The sequence below is a fragment of the Electrophorus electricus genome, chromosome 12, assembly GCF_013358815.1.
Source record: "Electrophorus electricus isolate fEleEle1 chromosome 12, fEleEle1.pri, whole genome shotgun sequence".
Lineage (NCBI taxonomy): Eukaryota > Metazoa > Chordata > Actinopteri > Gymnotiformes > Gymnotidae > Electrophorus > Electrophorus electricus.
Window position 1 is genome coordinate 18,308,066 of NC_049546.1, and position 20,032 is coordinate 18,328,097.

The 20,032-nt window shown below is 43.0% G+C and overlaps 2 protein-coding genes across 7 annotated transcripts in view; one reads left to right on the top strand and one right to left on the bottom strand.

Annotated features, from left to right (window-relative positions):
• The first annotated feature begins 1,431 nt into the window (after positions 1-1,431).
• Positions 1,432-19,210, top strand: elovl6 (ELOVL fatty acid elongase 6). Of its 2 annotated transcripts, XM_027014203.2 has the most exons (5): positions 1,432-1,581; positions 1,735-1,834; positions 13,343-13,474; positions 15,582-15,733; positions 17,693-19,210. In XM_027014203.2, exons 2-5 carry the CDS (start codon positions 1,752-1,754, stop codon positions 18,124-18,126), a joined length of 801 nt encoding a protein of 266 aa, XP_026870004.1. In that variant the 5' UTR covers positions 1,432-1,581; positions 1,735-1,751; the 3' UTR covers positions 18,127-19,210. The 2 variants fall into 2 exon arrangements, with proteins under 2 accessions (XP_026870004.1, XP_035388352.1); XM_035532459.1 differs by lacking the exon at positions 1,432-1,581 and having other exon boundaries at positions 1,592-1,834.
• Positions 2,750-20,032, bottom strand: part of egf (epidermal growth factor) — a 44,173-nt gene continuing 26,890 nt past the window's right edge. Inside the window, exons 24-26 of one of the 5 annotated variants that reach the window (XM_027014195.2) lie at positions 17,030-17,125; positions 11,307-11,402; positions 11,113-11,160 (exon numbers count right to left, since the gene is read on the bottom strand). In XM_027014195.2, coding sequence (XP_026869996.2) covers positions 11,344-11,402; positions 17,030-17,125 — 155 coding nt within the window. In that variant the 3' untranslated portion in view covers positions 11,113-11,160; positions 11,307-11,343. Of the gene's footprint in view, positions 3,204-7,903; positions 7,925-9,308; positions 11,161-11,190; positions 11,403-17,029; positions 17,126-20,032 lie in introns of those variants that run through there. The other 4 variants (XM_027014198.2, XM_027014199.2, XM_027014196.2 and 1 more) reach the window with 4 other exon arrangements.

Genomic DNA, 20,032 nt, shown 5'->3' on the forward strand with positions numbered 1-20,032 from the left:
AATGCCATCACTACAGTCTCTAGGCTTGAAATTAGCTTGCAGCTATTAGGTATCCACATGGAGGGCTTGTGGAGTTAAAGAGGTCTGGGAAGATCCTTTGTCTTTGCTCAGGTATGTGGTTGGATGGGTAATTATGAACCTATTGCCATAATATTAACATCATACAAATACCAAACCCCAGTGGTTCTAAACCCCAGTTCTGAGGATTCCCTACAGGCCATATTCATTGTCTTTTCCCTGTGCCAGCATGCATGACTAAACTGATTTTTACCAGGTAACTGTCAGCAGTACCCCAGGTCAGGGGCTAGAGAAATGTACAATATTTAGAATGAGATTTCAGTACAAAAACATGAGTAACCTTACTGTAAATGTACTCATAGTCACGCTTCATACCCTACAGCGTCTTTTAACATGGAGTTGCCCAGTCATGCTCCTGGAGTCTCCCTGAAATGCCCGTGGAGTCTCCCTGGACTACTCTTGAAGTCTCCCTGGAATGCTCCTGGAGTCTGCTTGGACTCCACACTGGACTGTTTTCCTAACTGTTTCACCCATGCCACACTTATGGAGGCCTTAGTTCAGTAAGAGCTGAGCAGGAGCCTGTAGAACACTGTTCACTGTGCATAGTCTCCTGTACGTGGTTTGACAAACACTGCTTTGAGATTACAAAACCAGGTATAAACGTATTTGCCTAAATTTGGCTTTTAATCTTTGAACCCAGACTTTTATTGTTTTTTTGTTCATTGCTTTTGATCTGGGTTTTTAGATACAGAAAACATATTTGGGTTTCCTGAATCTATATTTTAAAACACTGTATAAAAGAAATGCTTTATTGTTGTTATAACTCAGACTGACTGAAAGTCCAACATGATGACTAACAGCTGAGCAATGTTTGCACTGAGGGGAGGTATTTAAGAAATTGGAAGACTTTTCTAAAGAATATATATTCATTATGTATTCTCCTATGGGCTGACATTTATGGTTTTTATCACTGGGTTACTGTAAATATATGCATAGAATAAAAAAGACATACATTTCCCACCAGAGGTGAGAAAGCTAATCTCAACCTTGCCCTTGTATGACCTTATATCTGTCAGTAGAGGGTTAGAGCAATGTGACACCCTTATCAGTTATAATTAGCTGTCTAACTTCTTAATATTGTGCATGACTCCTTAGCGGTGTCATCTGTGCCATTAGAATGGGCATGCAAACTGGCGTTAGACATTAGTAAAATGAGATGTCCGATTAACTTAGTTTTAGCAGGCAGACAGCCTGACTGATAAGAAGAGATAACGGAGTTAAGCTGCATCCAATCCAATGATGTAACTGTCTACCTCGCGTTATAAGTGCATCATAGCCTACACTTGGTCTAGGTGAGATATCCTCAAACCACAAGTCTGTACATGAATTGCTGGCGCTTATATTAAAGAAAAACCCAGCCGTTCTTAGATCTGTGCCAAAGGTCGCACAGGTTTGGGAGGGGAAACCTCACATCTCTGCGGCGTTAGGACCTTGAACCTTCTCCACCGCACAGAGGGCGTGTGCCGGCGAGAGGCAGAGGACATATAGGCTGACATTGGAGAAGTAAGTACTCGACGAGTTGTGGGCAGAAGAGGTAAGAGCGATGCGAGATCGCGAGCATTAGCTGAGCCAGCTAGAGAGACGACGGAAACCCGTTCAGCAGAACACCACGTTTCGTCGTGAAAACCAAGCCCCTTGTTGTGAAACCATTTACAGGGAACTGCCGAGGGATCATGTCTGTGTTGGCTCTGCAAGAATACGAATTCGAGAGACAGTTCAACGAGGACGAAGCCATTCGATGGATGCAAGAAAACTGGTAGGTTTCCGCAGATCAGTGTAACTGTGAACGACACTCGCGATTATGTGGCTGTCTTTAAATGACTGAGATGGGAATTAAGATGCATCCTAGATTAGGTAGACTGTGGAATATCACACAGCCCTCTGAAATGTGGAGTTTGTCAGACAGGCTGATCGTGTACGTAGGCTGCCGTGCTACAGCGCATCCTTGATCAGAGTCGCTACCTCTTCCCCTCGAGACTAACGAAGGCCGGGAACGTCAATATTGTTACATTGTCGCCGCCACTTCCTTTGACTTCCACCCAAACTGCCCCCACGGGTGTTACGAGCGAACAGTGTTATTTTTTAAACATCACGTATCTAATCGCATTTCAGGTGGGCAAGTCATGGTGATGTTCTGCTTGAACACGTGTCCTCATCACTATCAAAGCGTTTGATTGTATGTCGCTGTGATCGGAAGCTGTTCGATGCTCGCCGCCTTTAGGATATCAGATGCACAATCTACGGTTCTGTTTAAAGCGCTCACACGCTGGCTTGGTGCTGCAATATGCCACTTTTATTCCATGAAGTGGCGCGCATTCGTCCTGAAATGAACGCTGTGGCTCGAGCAATGCGGGCGTGCAGTCGCCGTGCGTTTCAAATAAGGAAGTAAATCAGAATGGACAATTGGTCAAACCAAAGCAGCTTCTTTGTTAGAGGCGATTACTCAAACACGATGCAGGCTACTTTTGTCAAAAGCGGTTTGATTGCGGTCGGAGGTACCAGACCGCTGTCGACTGATGAATTGATGAAGCTCAGTTTGACAGATGAGACGCGGTTCACCGTCTGCACTGTGATGGTACATAATACAAACGCATCATATAACTTGATCAATACTTTATTCCGAAAGCTCCATGCTTCCAGTACTGTTTGGCCACACACACACACACACACACACACCGGTCAGGGTTAGATACACTCGCTCAGGCGGCGACTCCTCGCGATGCTGTAATACTTGCCAGCGCGTGGGGACGGATCACGGCTGGCAATGATGCCGTCCCCGTTGTCCAATGGGAGTCGTCATCTGATGTCTGCTGACAGACCCCTGGCCAATCGCGTGGGATTTCGACCGTGTCGACCTCGCGGGGAGACATGCAGAACCGTGCAGCCCTCTGCTGTGGAGCCAGCGGATAAATCCCCACTGTTGTATAGGAGGTTGGAGGTGGAGCGATGCTTTTTGCAGATGTTTTAAAGGCCGTGTATTTTAGTTCTGCTAAACTATTGTCTTTCTCATCGTGAGAATACTCTACAGTGGTGTCAAAGGCGAATAAACCCCAAACTTGAGTGACTTTTAGGCTTCTTACAGATAGTTTCACCGTTTCATTCAGGAAACCGCTGTGTGTGTAAACCTAAGTTGAAACAATACAAGCCTTTGTTAGGAGACCTGATCAAAAAGCTGACAACACGACACAATTCAGAAAGATTATTCCAATGCTCACATTTTCATTTCACTGTCCTTGTGATTTTTATTTATTTTTATTTCTTTATCCCCCAGAAAACCTTAAACTATGTGATTAGGTTAAAAACTCTTAAGAGCCTTATGACCCAACCCTTGAACACAAATGAGTATAACTCCAAAACACTACTAATGTAGGCTTCCTTTTTTGGTTTTACTCTGGACTGATTTGACCCTGTGCCTACACTACAGTAAATACATGGCTTTCCTTTTATATTTGAAAAATTTGGTAATTTTGATTTATTTGTGTAAATAACTTTTAGATTTTCAACTTAATCAGAATCTATATGATTTGTAAGTTATTTAGAAGTTTTAAAGCAGGACAGGATGTAAAACACAAGTATAACAATCTATAGATGACATCAGGCCTTTGACATCAGTGTGTCATGTCCTCATTTCCATCTAACAAGGATTTTAAAAAATTATTTTAAAAAAAATGGATGTAAATGTACATCACTTTGGATCTGCAGGGAAATGTGGACATTTAACATAAAGAAGGTGGTCTACATTGTCCATAATTAGTTTTTATACCCTTTGTGTGTTTACATTTTCCCAATTTGATTTAGTTTAAAAACAGTGGGGCAGTGGTAGCTCAGTGGTTAAGGTGCTCAACCAGTAATCAGAAGGTTGGGCCTGTTGGGGCCCCTGGGAAAAACCCTTAACCCTCAGCTGATTGATTTCTCTTCAGTCGTAATTGTATGTTGCTTTGGAATGCTTGAAAATGTCTTTCTGCTGGAAAGTTTCCAAAAATTTAACAAGATGGGCAGCATCAAAACATGACACTGGTTATGTCTTGCACAACTTGAAGTCTGAATAATCTTGTTTTGGTCCAGTATGCCCTATGAATGAAGTTATATTGCGAGAGACCATGGCAAGTGCCAGTAATGGAGATGTGCATCCTTTTAAGTATCTTCTTACAAAGCTCATCAGAAGTATTTCCTTATCACATTTGTCCTCCTATGAGGATTTCATGTTATTTAATGAGTTGGTCTGTAAAGAGAAAATGTGTCTATGGATTGTCAAGGCACCTGTCAGTTTCACCAAGAAGTGTCAGGAATGCTGCAGATGTTGGAATTTCTTCAGGTCTGTAGGAATAGTGAGTGGGTCAAAGGAGCCTTTCAGATTTGTTCATGGTCTGCAACACCAAGATAAATAAACGCCTACAGCGATTTTAAATGGTAAGTTATGTAAATGGAAACTGTATGAAATGGCATCAGTTTGCTTCTACTGAGATTCAGTTTATACCCTGACAAGTGACTGTAAAAAAAGGCTGTAAAACAGGCAAGGGTAGCAGGAACAGACAGCCAGCTAGAACAGCCAGTCATCTGCATTAGACAGACAATATTATGTGCATGTCTGACTAGGCCTTTGGTGAGGGGTTGGAACAAACGGCTTTTGCGGGGACTTTTATGGCGGGGACAAATGAGAACAATCCTGACATGTGGACCACTGTGGAGGGAAATATCCGGACTGAGCGTTACTGGTTCTGACAGAGGCTTGAGGGGGTCAGTACAGAAGTCTTATCCAAGTAATGAAGTTGGAGTCAAAGCTGAATATGGAGTGTAAAAATATTTCCACTGGTCAAACGCTTTTTTCGCATCCAGAGGTTGGGCTCAGATGCACTGGTGACGATGGAGTTATGACATTCAGTGAAGGTTGATGATTGAGTGTCTACTTTTAAATATATCCTGTTTGGTCAGGAGCAATTTATGTGAAGACTATTTAGAGACATGTTGCCTGACGTTTGGCTAGAATTTTATAGCTGACATTTGGCAGGTTAGTTGGACGATACAATGCACAGTTAGTGTCTGTGTGTGTGGGGTTTTTTTTTTAAGAATAACAGTTGTCTAAGTGCAAGGCTGTGGGAGAATACCATATACAAATGCTTCAGTTTATATTTCACTTAGAATAGGGGTTGTTTTGGGGGAAAAAGTGTTTATAAAACTGGTGAAGTTGTCAGGCCCTGGGTTTCTCCCAGACTGATACTTCAACAATGATTACTTTTTTTTTTTTTTTTTTTTTTTTTTTTTTTTTTTAAACCAAATCACGCCTGACTAAAGGGAGTGGAAGAAGTTGTCCAACTATAATACACCCACTTCATTTTCAAAGGTGTATAAAGAGTAGTAATGTCTTGAATTCATGATTGATCCCCCTGGGGTATAATTATGACCCAGGTGACATGCGAAATTTCAGAATGTGGTGTGATAACACTAATCAATGAACTAATGATTTACTGGCTTTATCTACGTCTGTATAGAAAGCCTTCCTAGACTTGACGAGCAGTTTGGTGATGGTCTGTTCGTCATATGTAAAATTATGCTTTCAAAATTAAATATTTCTTAGATATTTGGAGATGGTGAAATTTTGTCTAATTTGGCACTGCAATGTCAATGCCTTTTTAAAAAAAAAAAAAAATTTATAGGTTTGTTCTCATGAGTGGTGTGGGAGAATTTCATCTTTGATGTACACTTTCAGGGTTTCCCAGAAAGTAGCTGCAGAGATGTTTTCAGGTTGCATTTGTGCTTAAAAAAATGTAAATTTGATCCAAAGAAATACTGACAATTTCTATTACTGTGCAGTTGTGCGTTTTATCAACAATTGTAAGACTATTTCCAGTTACAGGGACCTGGTCAGATACAACAGTTGGGTTGTATGAGCATGAAGGTGTGGAATAAAGAGAAAATAACCACTACTCTTGCCTGATTCTTGAATGAGGAGTGGACCACCTGATCCACACGTCTGCATCAAAGACCCTTCACAAACAAACTTCCCTTCCCTAGAGAAAATCATGACAAGTCTTGCTCTTTACTGTCTGAGATTTTAGTCCGTTGAGTATGAGCAAACCAAATATTCATACATTTGTGCATGGTAGAGCCTGAAGGAAACTACGATCGATTAATAGCATTCTTAGGCCCATAAAATGATTTTACTGGTGGTACAAATAACAAGCAATAACATGCACATGAATATTTGTACTCTATTTTTCATCCATACATCATGTATGAATATCTATTATTATAGTGAGAAGTCAACTTTGTGCTCACCAGCGTGAATTATAGGGATAAAGAATGATGCATTTTCTTTCATGTGTCCGTGAGCATAAAAAAAGTCAGCTTTGCTAGCTAGATCTGCTAACAAGGCCGGCTAATCAACCATTTATTGCACACCATGCAGTACATCAGATGTTTTCATGCTTCTTTTGATAGTCAGCCACAAGAGCTGGGTCCACCTGATCGAGGCCTTGTCAGAACCACGTGACGCACAAGCCTGAAAGTCACACCCGGGCATGCACATGGATGATGCTTCACATCTCTCAAAGTTAGCCTGCTTCTCCATGGTGTAGTCTGCATGGCAAAGATGCTCCTACCCTCATAGCGGAGAAGAGATGCCTCCCTGTATCTCCTCAGTATATTGCTGACGTGGAACACATGCTAACGAATGGTCGCTGAGGTTTTCCATCTTGGGATGGTCACTGCAGGGTGTGCCAGGCCCAGTCCAGATGGCTTCTCCCCCATGCCGAGCTGCCCCTGAAGCAGCTGGGCCGTAAACTCCATTGGCCGTGAGCCCCCCACTCCCTCCGGTATTCCCAAAAGATGAATGTTGTTTTCCAGAAGGTGAATGTTTTCTCTCCACATTCTGCTTTCCAAATTTTCGCATCTGTTATCCAAGTATGAAAAGAACACACCGCCCCCATTCTTAAGTCCTCACACTGCCTACCAGTATACTAAAGAGTTCTCTTTAAGGTATTACTGGTCTGTAAATTGTCAAACGATGTAGGATAAGGGTATCTGTCTGATATGCTACAGCGTTATGAGCCGGGCAGAACTCTAAGATCATTAGGAACTGGTCCTACCTAAGTGTGGAGAGGCAGTGTTCAGCTATTATGCTGTTTATATGGAAGCAGTTATCGGAGAATCTTAGAAGAGCCGCAACACTAGATGCTTTTAAAATCATTTGGCCAGGCTTTCGGCTCAAGTTAAAGATCATCCCCTTAGATCCTGTGGTACTGCACGTTTACCTTTTTAAGCTTTTTAAAAAAAAAATTGGGATTCTCAATTTTATGTTTCATTTGATTTTCTATTTTCAGGTTCTATTAATTATATTTTATATAATATACCTTAATAAAGTAACTTTATTTTAATAAATCGTATTTGTAACAATTTTAGTTACAAGGTGACGGATCTCTGGATGTTCCAACATGTTATTAAACATGTATCTGAATGTGAAGCACTTTGACTCGCTGTGTGTGCATGAAAAGTGTTGTACAAATAAACAAGCCTTGTCTGTGCTGCCCTAATGTAAGTGCTATAGTCCAGAGCTCCATGATCCAGCTCCGATAAGACTGCTCAAGTGTGGCGAGCTTATTCTGTATGCTTTCAAGAGATCTTTTAAGCTCATCCTTCACCAGCGATATCTCTGACCTGTGATTCGCAGAGATATTTGGAATGCAGTAGCTTCACCGGCAGTGTTCCTGTGGGGCATGCGTTGGTGGTGGGACCAGATGACGGAGGTGAATCGGGTGGGCGTGGGCTTGTTGCAGCCTGCACTTGTAGTCATTTATTATCTTCAACTTCACCAATTTGATCTGTATTGTGTAGAGGTCTCATCAGTCACCTAAACAAATTTATACAGTATTGCAAGACTAAATATATAAATTTGATCACGACCTCATGAGCAAAAGGGAGACTCGTCCTATATTACTGGCTTCCAACTGCACCCCCCACCCCCCAATCCTGGTCATTTATTGACTGATCCAGTCTAAGCACCTCGGGGGGGGGGGGGGGGGGGGAAACAGCTTCTATGGCAGATGCTCGAGGCTTTCTCCGAAACAGACCTGGTCCTTACACACTTTATGTGACAAACAAACATTAGCCCTCATCAGCAATTGCTTCAGTCTGTATCTGGGATAATGTATTTATGACGGTACTTCTAACATTTACGTGTCTGCTTGCCGTTACAGTGGAATATTAATGGCTAGTCATAGCTGTCAGAAGCGACTCATTCTACAAGTGTTAATTTTCTGGGAAAAGCTCCATAGTAGCCAAGGCTACCAGACATCTTGATTCTGTCTCTCTGAAGATTATAGCATATGGTGACAAATGGTATCCACCAATTATTTGAGCAAATAAAGCAGCCGGTGTTTGTGGCACGCATGGCTAGCCGTATGCCGTACGCAGACGAGGCAGGACTTGTGCCTGGCACCACTGGGATGTCAGAGTTGGGTTGGTGGTTAGCATTAAGGTCCCGCAGTGCCTGTCTGACGACACTCAAAGCCCTCCAGTATACGCGACGTGTCGCATTTGGGATCAAGCTTGATGACAAACACTTGCCTTTGGTGGGTGAAACGCACTGTAAGGCAGCCAGCATTGCAATGGGTTAGAATGCAAACTATTAATTCCGTGGCCCTCTCTGCACTGCACTGCTGTCATACAGGCTGGTCTGCCTCATGGAAGAGGGCAAGTGCTTGAGACTTGCATTCTATTCACTGGAACGCAGTTGCACAACATTTCTGAAGGCTGTTTTTCTGGGCCTGCCTTCCTCAGGCTACCACTGTGACGAGTGGAATGCCACAGGACATTCAGCTACGCCCACTATAGGTCTGTACCAGTTATCAGGTATTAGAGGAGCAGAAGACATCTTTGTTAGAAGAAAGGGTACAGCTTGTTTATTGCAAAGCAAACAAGTAGTATAAACCTTGAGTATTTGAACATCACTACATGATTAAAGCCGTTCTGACTCCGAGATCGGGCAGACTGACTGCAAAATTTGTCATGCCCCATGTTTGCTTATTAGTTATCAGAGATATCTTTTGGTATTTTTGCCAGCTTCAAGGTTAAAGATGCCAATCTAGTCAACTGTCCTATACAGCCCACAATGACTAATGCTTAGGAGACTGTAAGGTGTGTGTGTGTGTGTGTGTGTGTGTGTGTGTGTGTGTGTGTGTGTGTGTGTGTGTGTGTGTGTGTGTGTGTGTGTGTGTGTGTGTGTGTGTGTGGGTGTGTAATTCAGCATATATAAAAGACAACAATAATAACAATGATTATTAGTTTAGACATGAGGATCGACAGGCTACAGCAGAAGATCAAAGGTATTGTGCACTGCGATATGTGATGTGAACAGGTAAATTTTTTTCCAGAAAATTATATCCCACATATGTACAACCCAGAAAAAAAAAATCATTGTAATCTCACTGCCCAAAGCTTAAGCGTATTGACTTTGTGACGGGCTGCTTGTTGGAACATGCTGCCTCTCCACTCAGAGACCACATAATTTGCAAAATCTACAAAATTAGTCCTTCTGGTTTGTATTCACAAGTGTTGTTTTTAAATTTTTGTTTTCGTTTAAGTAGGAAGAAGGGTGTTGCACAGCTGTGCTTCTACTAGGTTTGTAAACAACAAATCCGTTTGCCGAGACAGAATTCGTCATACATATTTGTAGCAATGATACCGACAGTTTTGTTTTGTTTTTTTTTTATTTATATTTTTTTAAATGTATAAATCCAACGTGTTTCCAAAGGCTCTTATGCCAAGTAATGGACCTAAAAAGCAAAAGGTGTTGCTGAAAGATTTGTACAACACAGATTTAATCTTGAGAAGCTGACCTTCTTTGTAAAGTAATCCGGTCAGGCAAAAGGCATATTCAAATACAGACCTATGGAGATTTCCCAATTATTAGGTTACCACTATTGGATCCTTTTGGAAATAAATGATCTTCTGTTGGGGTGATTTGGTTTATACCTTTCTGTGGCGTTGGTCAGAGAGAACTGGTCTCAGATGGGGTAACTAGAGGTCACTCTCTAATCTGTGCATATTTATGTACTGTCCCCAGCACACGGTTTTCTTAATGAGTTGTCGCATGGGGAGCATGAGAACATTTTTGTCTAGATGCTGAGTTTCTGGTCAGCCAGGAGAAGATGACCTGTAAAGGTCGTCTGGAGAAGGTGCTTTGCTAAGTGAAGGCACTGGACTGGATCACAGAACGTCAGGGTTACAGGTCAACTCCATATCTTAGTCACTCACATGTTAGTAGTGAAATGGCCAATGGCTTTGTACAGTAGGGCCAGTGGTTTTGTTTTCCACATTCAGAGATTTTAAATGTTTTTAGTATTTTTATACTGCCACTATATATGAGGCGTACCAGACACATTGGCTTATTTTTATAAAGCGTTACTTTTCCAGTGTAATTTTTAGCATTTTATTTAAAGTCCTTGTATGTGTCTTGACTTTCCTTTATCCTTTCCCGTTGAAAAGTAAGCATGTGGAATACAGCCAGCCGGTCACTTTGACCTCTGAAGGGGTCCTTTTAATTCTGGCATCCGAGTCCAGAGGCTAACGTGTGAGATGATGTGGTGGAGCAGGCCGCGCTGACTGCAGCTGTTTTACCGTCACGCGGCATCGCTTCAACTCCTCGGGCGGTGCGCACGCGCCGTCTCCCGGAACAACAGCTACTGTGATAACCCGCTCAACAAACTTTCAGATTTCAAGGTCGGTTTACATAATGTTCTATGGTGTTATGCTGTGTAATGCGTTATTGAGAATCCCAAGGACTGTTTGTGTGCTGAAGCAGAGGCTCTGCTGATTCCAGCTCTTCCACAGTTCCGGCCCTTTCTCCTGCCACCCCGGTGTGCTGTGTTCAGTGAAATCCACCAGCTGTTTAGATCTGCCCGAGCAGATTCTGCTAACATCGCTGGTCTCAAACTGCAATTAGGCCGCAGGTTTTTTTCCTTCCGTCATTTGTTTGCGCTCATAAGTTGCTGGAATCCACCGTCTTGTGCAGAAGGTCCTCGCCAGACACTCCCTGACACAGGTGGCACTGCCATTAATCACCGTCTGCTACAGGCCTGCTGCATGCTGCTTTGAAAATGAACGAATAAACAAAAAAAAAAAAAATGAAGCAAGCGGAGGACCAAAAACTCAATGACCTTGCAATCAACAGACCTACTTTTCCTTCTGACGGAGGGTGCGGGGACCCAACATCTTTTGAGCTACATGCTCACCTCACACCTCCACCGTGTATTGGCTTCTACCATGTTTCTACGTGCATCCTGTTAGGAATCTTGACTCCCTGTTATGCTTTTGGGCTTCAGCTCTTCCTGGGTTGGAGGGGAAAATGTTTTACTGATGAGTGTGCTTCCGGATACCTGGCCTGAAGGCGAAGAAGCAAGATTAGCTAGTGCGTGCGTGCGTGCGTGCGTGTGTGTGTGTGTGGCAGAGCTTCAGTGATTACTGTGGGTACTGTGAACCCATGGCCAACAATGCAGAGAAGCCTCCAGAAAGCAATATTTTATAAAATAATTTATTGTTTTGCATTTAATAAATGGATTGTGCACAGTGTCTGGTCATTTTTTCATTTCTACATTCGCCCGTTAAAAACAAAATAAAACTGAACTTGCTGCTTCACCACTCTGCTTAGGCTAAATGTATCTACTCAATCATACAGCACAAGTGTCAATCAGAACTGCCCGATTGCTCAGATATTTACTGTATTTTTACAGGGGTGACGTTTATAGTTCTGTGCATTTTGGTTAGCGCGAGCTTCATGCTTTATGAGCCTGTATTTAGGCTTTTGTGCCGATTATACTGAAAGTGGAAGACCCACCCCTGCCTCTTTTAACCATCATTTGGCTTCCATCATAAAGAAGCCCTGCCCTTGTGGGCAGCTCCTGGCCAGAGAACCCTCTCAATGCCTTTTGTGTTGCGCGCAAGGCTGCATTTGTGCATCACGTCCAAGGACGCGGATTTCTCCCGAGTACCGATGCTAGTGCCACTATTGAAAAAGGAAACTTGTTTGCTTGTTGCCATTTAGATTTCTACTTGGTCTTCTGTAGCCTTTGGAATGTGCCTTTTTTTTTTATTTATTCCCTTTTATTCCTGTTTCAGTCAGGGACGAGCCTCAGATATTTTGGTGCCTAGCAGACTGTGGCAAGATGAGCAATATGAAGGCTGAAGGCCATCAGGCATGTGTGTAACAGTAACGTTAGCAGGTATAATGCTATCAGAAAGTACAGCACCGCAAAATTAGCAAGTTTTCTGAAAGGCGTTGGTGCCGCCACTCCCGTCTTGTAACGCAACACAATGCAGTGACATATCACAGACGGAGGAAGCCACTCGTGCAGAATGGCCTTACTGTTCTCCACAGACTGAGGTCAGTGTTCTCACAGCTGATCCAAGCAGGCAGAGATGGGCGCCAGAGTCTGGCCTCTTTTGACCTCCATGTCAAGCCTGCATTGCAGAGACATAAACGGCTATGGGAGCGTCCAGAACAGAGCATGTAGAACAGAGACCAGGTACCGTACACCAGTATTAATTACTTAAGTCCTTCATCATGAGCCACTGTGTGTGTGTCTCTCTTTCTACCTCCCCTCACTCTTTGTCTCTCTGCTGTGGACTCAGGAAAGTGTCCAAGAGACTTCTGCTCCTAACACACCGGTTCCTGGAAAGACCACAAATGGCGAGTCATCCTGAGAAGAGGATGTTGGCAGGGAGAGGTGGCCGTCTTCAGTCCCATAATTCCTGCTGGCTACAGGCCAGTCAGTACACTTACCCGCTGAAGTTCTGGCAGCGAGTGAGAACCTGCCGGTGCCAAGATGTTACCAATTATTCTGTCGTTCTGATTAGCCCCATCAATCAGCCTAAACTGCTGCGTTTCAGCATATACCACTTCCTCGTTAACCAAATCTACTTCTCACAAAGTGGGTGAAAATGGTGTAAATTAAAAAAAAAAAAAAATTATTATTTATTTGTTGTTTATTTATTCATTGGTCATTATATAAAATCACAGGCATTCAGGCTGGTGTCTGAATTCAAGACGTGTGCACTATGGTGTGAAAAGTTATGGTCAACCGTGACTTCTCTGGGTGGAATTCAAAGGCAGTGGAGCTGCCATGTTGACAGAAAATAAACGTTTCCATCTGACCCAGAAGCTGCCCTGAAACACAAATGCAGCACGACGACTCGGATATTGTTTTATTACTGTCCTCAATTCTCCTTTTGAATTTTTATTGTTGTCTTTGTTCCTTCTCCCCGTGTGTAGGAAGAAGTCCTTTCTGTTCTCTGCACTCTACGCAGCCTGCATACTCGGCGGGCGCCATGTCATGAAGCAGAGGGAGAAGTTTGAGCTAAGAAAGCCACTGGTGCTGTGGTCGCTAACGCTCGCCGTCTTCAGGTGTGCATCCCGGCCATTCCCTGCTGGAGACTGTTACCAGGCATTCACGTAGGGCAGAGGTGTTAAACCAGTCCAGGTTCCAGGTTCTACAGGTTTTCCATCTTCCCTAAGAGTCATCCAACCTGACTCTTAGATAAAGTGACCGACTAGTTACATGAATCATTTAATCAACTACTAGGGACTAAAAAAAATCAAGGACCAGATTTGGATTCGAGGTTCAGATTTGAAAACCACTGATATTCTTTTGCTATTGTTTTGATAGGAACATTTTTGTTTCAGTTTGATTCTAACCTGAATCAAATACATTTTTTGTAATCTTTAATACATATTAGAGATATTAAGAAAAATAACAAAATTGTGATATTTGGTATTTTTTATATTTGAAAGAGTATCTGTTTGGACTGGGTGGTCCGGTAAGTCTAGCTGTCTGTTTATTTACAAGTAGATGAATCCTATCTCTGTATGTATGTACTAAAAACAATGTGGTTTTTTTAAAAACTATTGTACTCTTTGGGCCAAATTCATAAAACCTACTCCAGGTTCAAGGTGATGTTAACAGCAAACAGTGCCATGGTAACTTGTGCAAAAGTGCATGTGTGCGCAAAATGCACTTATTTAGCTAACTGACCAATTTATTTAAAAGGCACATTTTTGGTCTCATTAGAGTGAGCATGATGGCAAACTTTGCAACTGCAAAAGTAGCCCATAGTACACAAAGAGGAAGGTGACTTGCTTGAATAGGATCTCAACAATTTTGCCATAAGAAATGCACATTTAAGTGTTACAGAAGACGAAACTATAAACAGATGGAGTGGGGAGAGATTTAAAATTGTGCTGCTCGGCTATAATTTAGAAGAAGAAATGAAGGCATCAAGCCCATGCAGTTCCCATCTCTGTGAAAATTACAAATGTGTTAAATTTGTTATGCAACTGGCAATTTTTAGCATACCACTGGTCTCACGACTGGGCTTGGTCAGTCATCTGACTTTTAGTGGGGCTCTTTAATATGCATGGCTTCATTTGCATGTACGTTTTGACTGGCTTTCACCTAGGGCACAGGTGTCTGGGTTTTTTTTGTTTGTTTTTGTTTTGTTTTTTACCTCAGCCACAAGCTGACCCCAGTGCACTAATTATCGCTATGGAAATTTTACGAACAGCATTTGAATACCATGCCGCGTGTTTTTGCATGGCATAGTGCAGTTACCATCAAGTTTCATGAATCTAACCCCCTTTCTGTATAGATAATTTTACCTATATGTTTGAGTCTATTTATAAGTGATTGTATTAAACAATAAGGATGCACAGATCAATGGCCAACACCCAAACTTCTTTCTTAATTCATCAGCTGCCACCCTCGCTGTGAAACCAACCCATCACCAGCCCACCTGTGATCTCGCATTGTTTTTGATTTAAAATACAATTTGTGATCACTTTTTTTTGGGGTATATGCAACCTTTTTTTTTTTTTTTTTTTTTTTTTCTCCCCTAGCTCTTCATGTTGATTTAAATAATAATTTAAGATTAATTTGCACTGTAGCTTTTATGTAGCGAACACCACAGGTACTGCGCTAGCATGATGTCTTTTATCTTATCGGCTGCTTTGCCAGGCTTTCATCTGTGCGTAACGTGGAGATGCCACTTTTTACTCTGCTCTGGATCTCTCCCCCACCTGCCCACGTCCGAACTCCTGCCCTCGGGAGCACTGTTACCTCCGAAAAAGAGACTTTATAGCACTACATACTCCGTCCTGTCACCGCCTGTCACCCGTTCGCGTTCAAATTTTATTCATTCGGCCAATGCTTTCATCAAAAGCGACTTGCACCAGAGACTTAACGTGTCCGGGTCGGTTCACAAAAAGTTTGACGGTGACCTGATCGGATGCGCACCAGCACCGTAAAAGTGGTAAGGTGTAGTGGAGCGGCCCACCGTTCTGATAACAGCAGGATGATTGGTTAGGCAGCAGCTATTGGTGGGATGGAGAGCTCTACCCTCTGGATACCACAGGGAGCATTTAAAGCCTTAAACCACCGCACTGCTCTTTAACTCGCATGCTTACGGTCTTGCCTGGTGTGCTTGTTTGTTTCTCCTTCCTGCTGTTTTTGCGTCAGTATCTTTGGAGCCATCCGGACCGGGAGCTACATGATGTACATCCTGATGACGAAGGGCCTCAAGCAGTCCGTGTGCGATCAGAGTTTCTACAACGGACCCGTCAGCAAGTTCTGGGCTTACGCCTTTGTGCTGAGCAAAGCGCCGGAGCTCGGTGAGCCTCACCGCAATCCCCGTCTCTATCCTTTTTAAAAATATTGATTTCAGGCCAAGGTACTGCATTCTGTTTTTAAAAATTGCTAGCGACATGTAAATGTTAGCCTAGATGTTTTTGGTGGCATGATTCCCTTAAACTGGGCTTGTCGGTCAGGTAGTGCCCTCTCTCACGACCAACAGAGGGGCTTGGGAAGAGTGGGGGAATAACATTTCTCCTCAGAACTGCACAACACCATAAACCAAGGTCGTTGAATTTAAATCATGGCTATAAATGGTGGGGGGTGGGGAGACAGAATATTTGACTTGAGACCTAATTTCCTAAAAGGGGTCCTAGATGCTTCCTTAAGCCTCAAAATATGTTAGTAAAACTGGATCTGCCGGTCTAAACCTAAAATCTCTATTAGTGTTATGCAGTTTGTTGACATTCTCCCAGGGAAATCTTACAGGGTTGCCGAACCTGTCCTTAAACAAGCAGGATTTCCAGCTTCTCACTCTAAACCAAACACCAGCACACAGTATATCTTGAGGCTTCTCGTAGACCCAGTGCAGGGATTCACTCCCAGCATGCTCCAGACCTACTGCGAGTGCTCCGTCCATGTGGGGGAAAGCAGCAGACAGAGCCCAGCCACGTTCATTGTTGGTATGGAGACGCTGCTGGTGGCCAGTGAGATTGGGGCTGTATTTATTGCCTGGATGGGTTTTTTGTCCCCAGAGGAGTAGCCGTACACATCACTAGCTCTGGGTCTCTTTCCGTCCCTTTTAGGGTGTATGATGGGCCCTGATCCACACCCTCACACTCAGAAATGGAGCAAATAAATAAATAATAGAAAAATGCGCACGCGCACACGCACACATATATTGTCGGGCCAACATGCAAATGATGTGACAGATGCGCATGGGAAACCCTCCTTAACACACCTTAGATTAAGGTCTTAGATAAATAACTCTACATGGTAGTATTTTCTTTTTTGCTTCTAATAAATATTTGGCAGTTAAATATTTATGAGCATATTTATTATTCAGGTCTCATTGTTGTCTGTTGTACTTGCATAAAGATGTCTTTAAAAAGCCTTTGTAAAGGAAAATTAAATGTAAAGCCATAAAGCTGACCCATAAAACTTAAAGCGATGGCTTTGCTGGGCTATATTCAGGATGCCGAGCTCAGCACTGAGGGCATGCTGTGCTCTGCCAGAGAAAAGGGTCGTTAATTCCACAGTTCTGAAGCCCGCTCTCTATACATCTCTCCATTTCCCCGTCTCTGTCTGTCAGTCGTGTGAAGATGGCTTTCACTTACCCGATCCACTGAAGAGTCTCGTGGGATTCACCAAGTCTCGGTAATGGTGAACTTCCTCTCTTGGCCTGCAGGTGGTTAAGCATCTGTACTGAGGTCCTGCTCCCATCCCCCACACGAACAGAGGTTCATCAGACAGCAACGAACAAAGACAGTACATTATAATCTCATACTAATACCACAGCGCACCTTCCAGGACATTGTCGAGTGACACTGTTTAAAGTGCAACACCCCCTGGCCACAATAAAGTTTCTGTTCACACCCTTTGACCTATTGTATGTTAGGCAAACAGTCATCCTACCACACTACTGTTTACCCAGTGATAAACTTTGGCAGAGAAGTACATTCAAATGTGTGTGACGCATGTGAAGTGAAATGCGCACTTGCCACGATTATGGCGTCAGAAAACTGGGAGAACTGCTGATCTGAGTAAAGATAAGATTTTAATACGTGACATTTACAGGGTAAATAAATAACTCCTTGCTAAGACTGCATTCCACAACAGCATTTCAAAGTATCTGTCCAAAGCTCCATGTGCGCGTTACATTTTCTAGGGTCTCACACTCTCCGCATAACCGTACATCAATCATTTTTCATTTCTTTCCTATCTTTTTGTGCTCCCTCTTTTTCCTCTTTCTTTCTCTCCCTCCCTCTTCCTCCTTTCAGGAGACACTTTGTTCATCGTCCTCCGCAAGCAGAAGCTGATCTTTCTGCACTGGTACCACCACATCACTGTGCTGCTCTACTCCTGGTACTCCTACAAGGACATGGTGGCAGGCGGAGGCTGGTTCATGACCATGAACTACCTGGTGCACGCCGTCATGTACTCCTACTATGCGCTCAAGGCCGCGGGCTTCAGGCTGTCCCGTAACTTCGCCATGTTCATCACGATCACGCAGATCACGCAGATGGTGATGGGCTGCGTGGTCAACTACCTGGTGTACTCGTGGATGCAACAGGGCCAGGAATGCCCCTCCCACATGCAGAACATCGTGTGGTCTTCGCTAATGTACCTCAGCTACTTCATTCTCTTCTGCCAGTTCTTCTTCGAGGCCTACATCCACAAGACCAGATCCCAGCATTGCAAGAAGAGCCAGTAAAAACGTACCAAACGATAGATTGACGTGAGCACGAGATTGGGACATGAAGCAGGACTCATTGGTGAGGATTTGGGATGGCTGGATGAGTCTTGGTTGGGAGGGCTTGCAGGCTTGGAGGGGAAAGAAAGGTTGGAAGGGTTGCTATCTAAGCTTGTGCATACTGTACTACTAACGCATAGAGGGAAACCTCCCCTTCCAGTAGGAGGGGCTCTACTGATCTGCACTGATGAATTATTACTATGGTAACTGAAAAAAGTGTCTTTATGTAATGTTTGTGCCCAATGTTATTCTCTGTATTTTAAAAACAATAGTTTAAAGAGGGAGAAGAATTTAATAAATAAGACTAAGGGAGTGTGAATTGAATGAAAGGGATACTCTAGGTAAAAGGAAACATGATATGGCGCAAAACTGAATCTACAGTTGTGGTTACGTCTACAATGTTTGTCTTTGAAGTCGATTAATGTTATTGTTCCGTTTTAATTTTTTTTATTGATTAGTTGCTAGTTCGAAAGGTAGTTTTGTATGAAAGCCACGTTGACGGGCATCTGGTTAACGTTACGTAGAAAATGTCACAGTATGTTTTCATGTGCAGCATCGGACCACAGAATTGTCTCAGGTCTCGGAGTTTTCCATTTAATGTGCACGTCATTTAAGAAATTAGTCACAAAAGACAAGCTAGTAAGTTAACGTAGCTAGAAATTTCAGTGTTACTGCACATAATCAAAACAAATGAAAGAGACATTGACAGGCCACTTGGGCCTGAGCGATTGGCCAACCGTCCAATCGTAATCACTCGATCTTCATGAGCCGAGGCGTTAACATCAGTAATGCCCTCTAGTGGGCATGGCCTACTTCCTGTGGCTAGAGGTCATTGTCCGTTATCATTTATTCCAAAGAATAGTGCTGAAGAGGCTGTGACCAAACCAGCCCCGTATGAAGGACCTTGGAGTATATTAGAACATGCAATGTGTCTACATTCACTGTGCACAACCTGTCAATGAATGGTGTCCATTGTGCTGTTGTGCATTTGCACTGTATGTAAAGCATCTGTAGATGATCTTAACAAAGAACCAACTGCGCTAAAGAACAGTGCGTGCGTCTGCTTCTGTTCTCTCTCTCTCTCTCGGGAAAATTTCCATGTTCACAGTATTGCCCACCTTAAACGACACTTACAGATCTCAGAGAATTACTCTTTCACCACACTCTTACGATTCGCACTTAACAGCTCACTCTCCCACTACACTTTCATAGTTCACTCTTAACATCTCACTCTAACAGAAGTCCTACAGATCAATCCACTTAACGGCTCACTCTTACAGATCCTGTTCCCGTTACAGTCATACAGCTCACTCTTACAAATCACTATTATGGGTCATTCTCACACTACACTCTGATGGCTCTTTTTTTCGTCTCACCGTTACACATATCGCTTACAGCTCATTCTCCCAGTACGCTCAGTTCACTGTTACGGCTCACTCATACAGATAACCCTCACAGCTCGCTCGCAAGACTAAATAATACAGAGCTCATGCCACACCTGCCTGGTAAAACGCCTGAAAGGACTGATCAAAGGGTTTCTCACTGTCACTCACAAAAGATGAGCAGGAATGGTCGAATAAAATATGCAAAAGAAAACGTTTTTCAATGGTAAATGAAAGTGTCATTAACTAAACATCGGTACAGAAAAAAATATCGAACTGCCCACTCCTTTAACAAAGTGAAACCCAACATTCCATTCACTTTAATTTCATGCCTCATAAACTCTTTTCAGAGGTACTGCAATACTGTGAACTGAAACCCATCTTGTCTGACTACTAACAAACACTTAAACTAAGCCTTGACGCAGCATCACCATGGCAACGACCTAGCACCATGCCTTTGATAGGTCCATAAACTAACGTCAGTA

What these genes read in the sequence shown, in the direction of transcription:
- elovl6 (XM_027014203.2), top strand. Translation starts at nt 1,752, where the DNA reads ATGTCTGTGTTGGCTCTGCAAGAATACGAATTCGAGAGACAGTTCAAC. An exon ending in CGATGGATGCAAGAAAACTG is followed by an intron (nt 1,835 to 13,342) that starts GTAGGTTTCCGC and finishes CCCCGTGTGTAG; the next exon opens with GAAGAAGTCCTTTCTGTTCT. An exon ending in CTAACGCTCGCCGTCTTCAG is followed by an intron (nt 13,475 to 15,581) that starts GTGTGCATCCCG and finishes TTTTTGCGTCAG; the next exon opens with TATCTTTGGAGCCATCCGGA.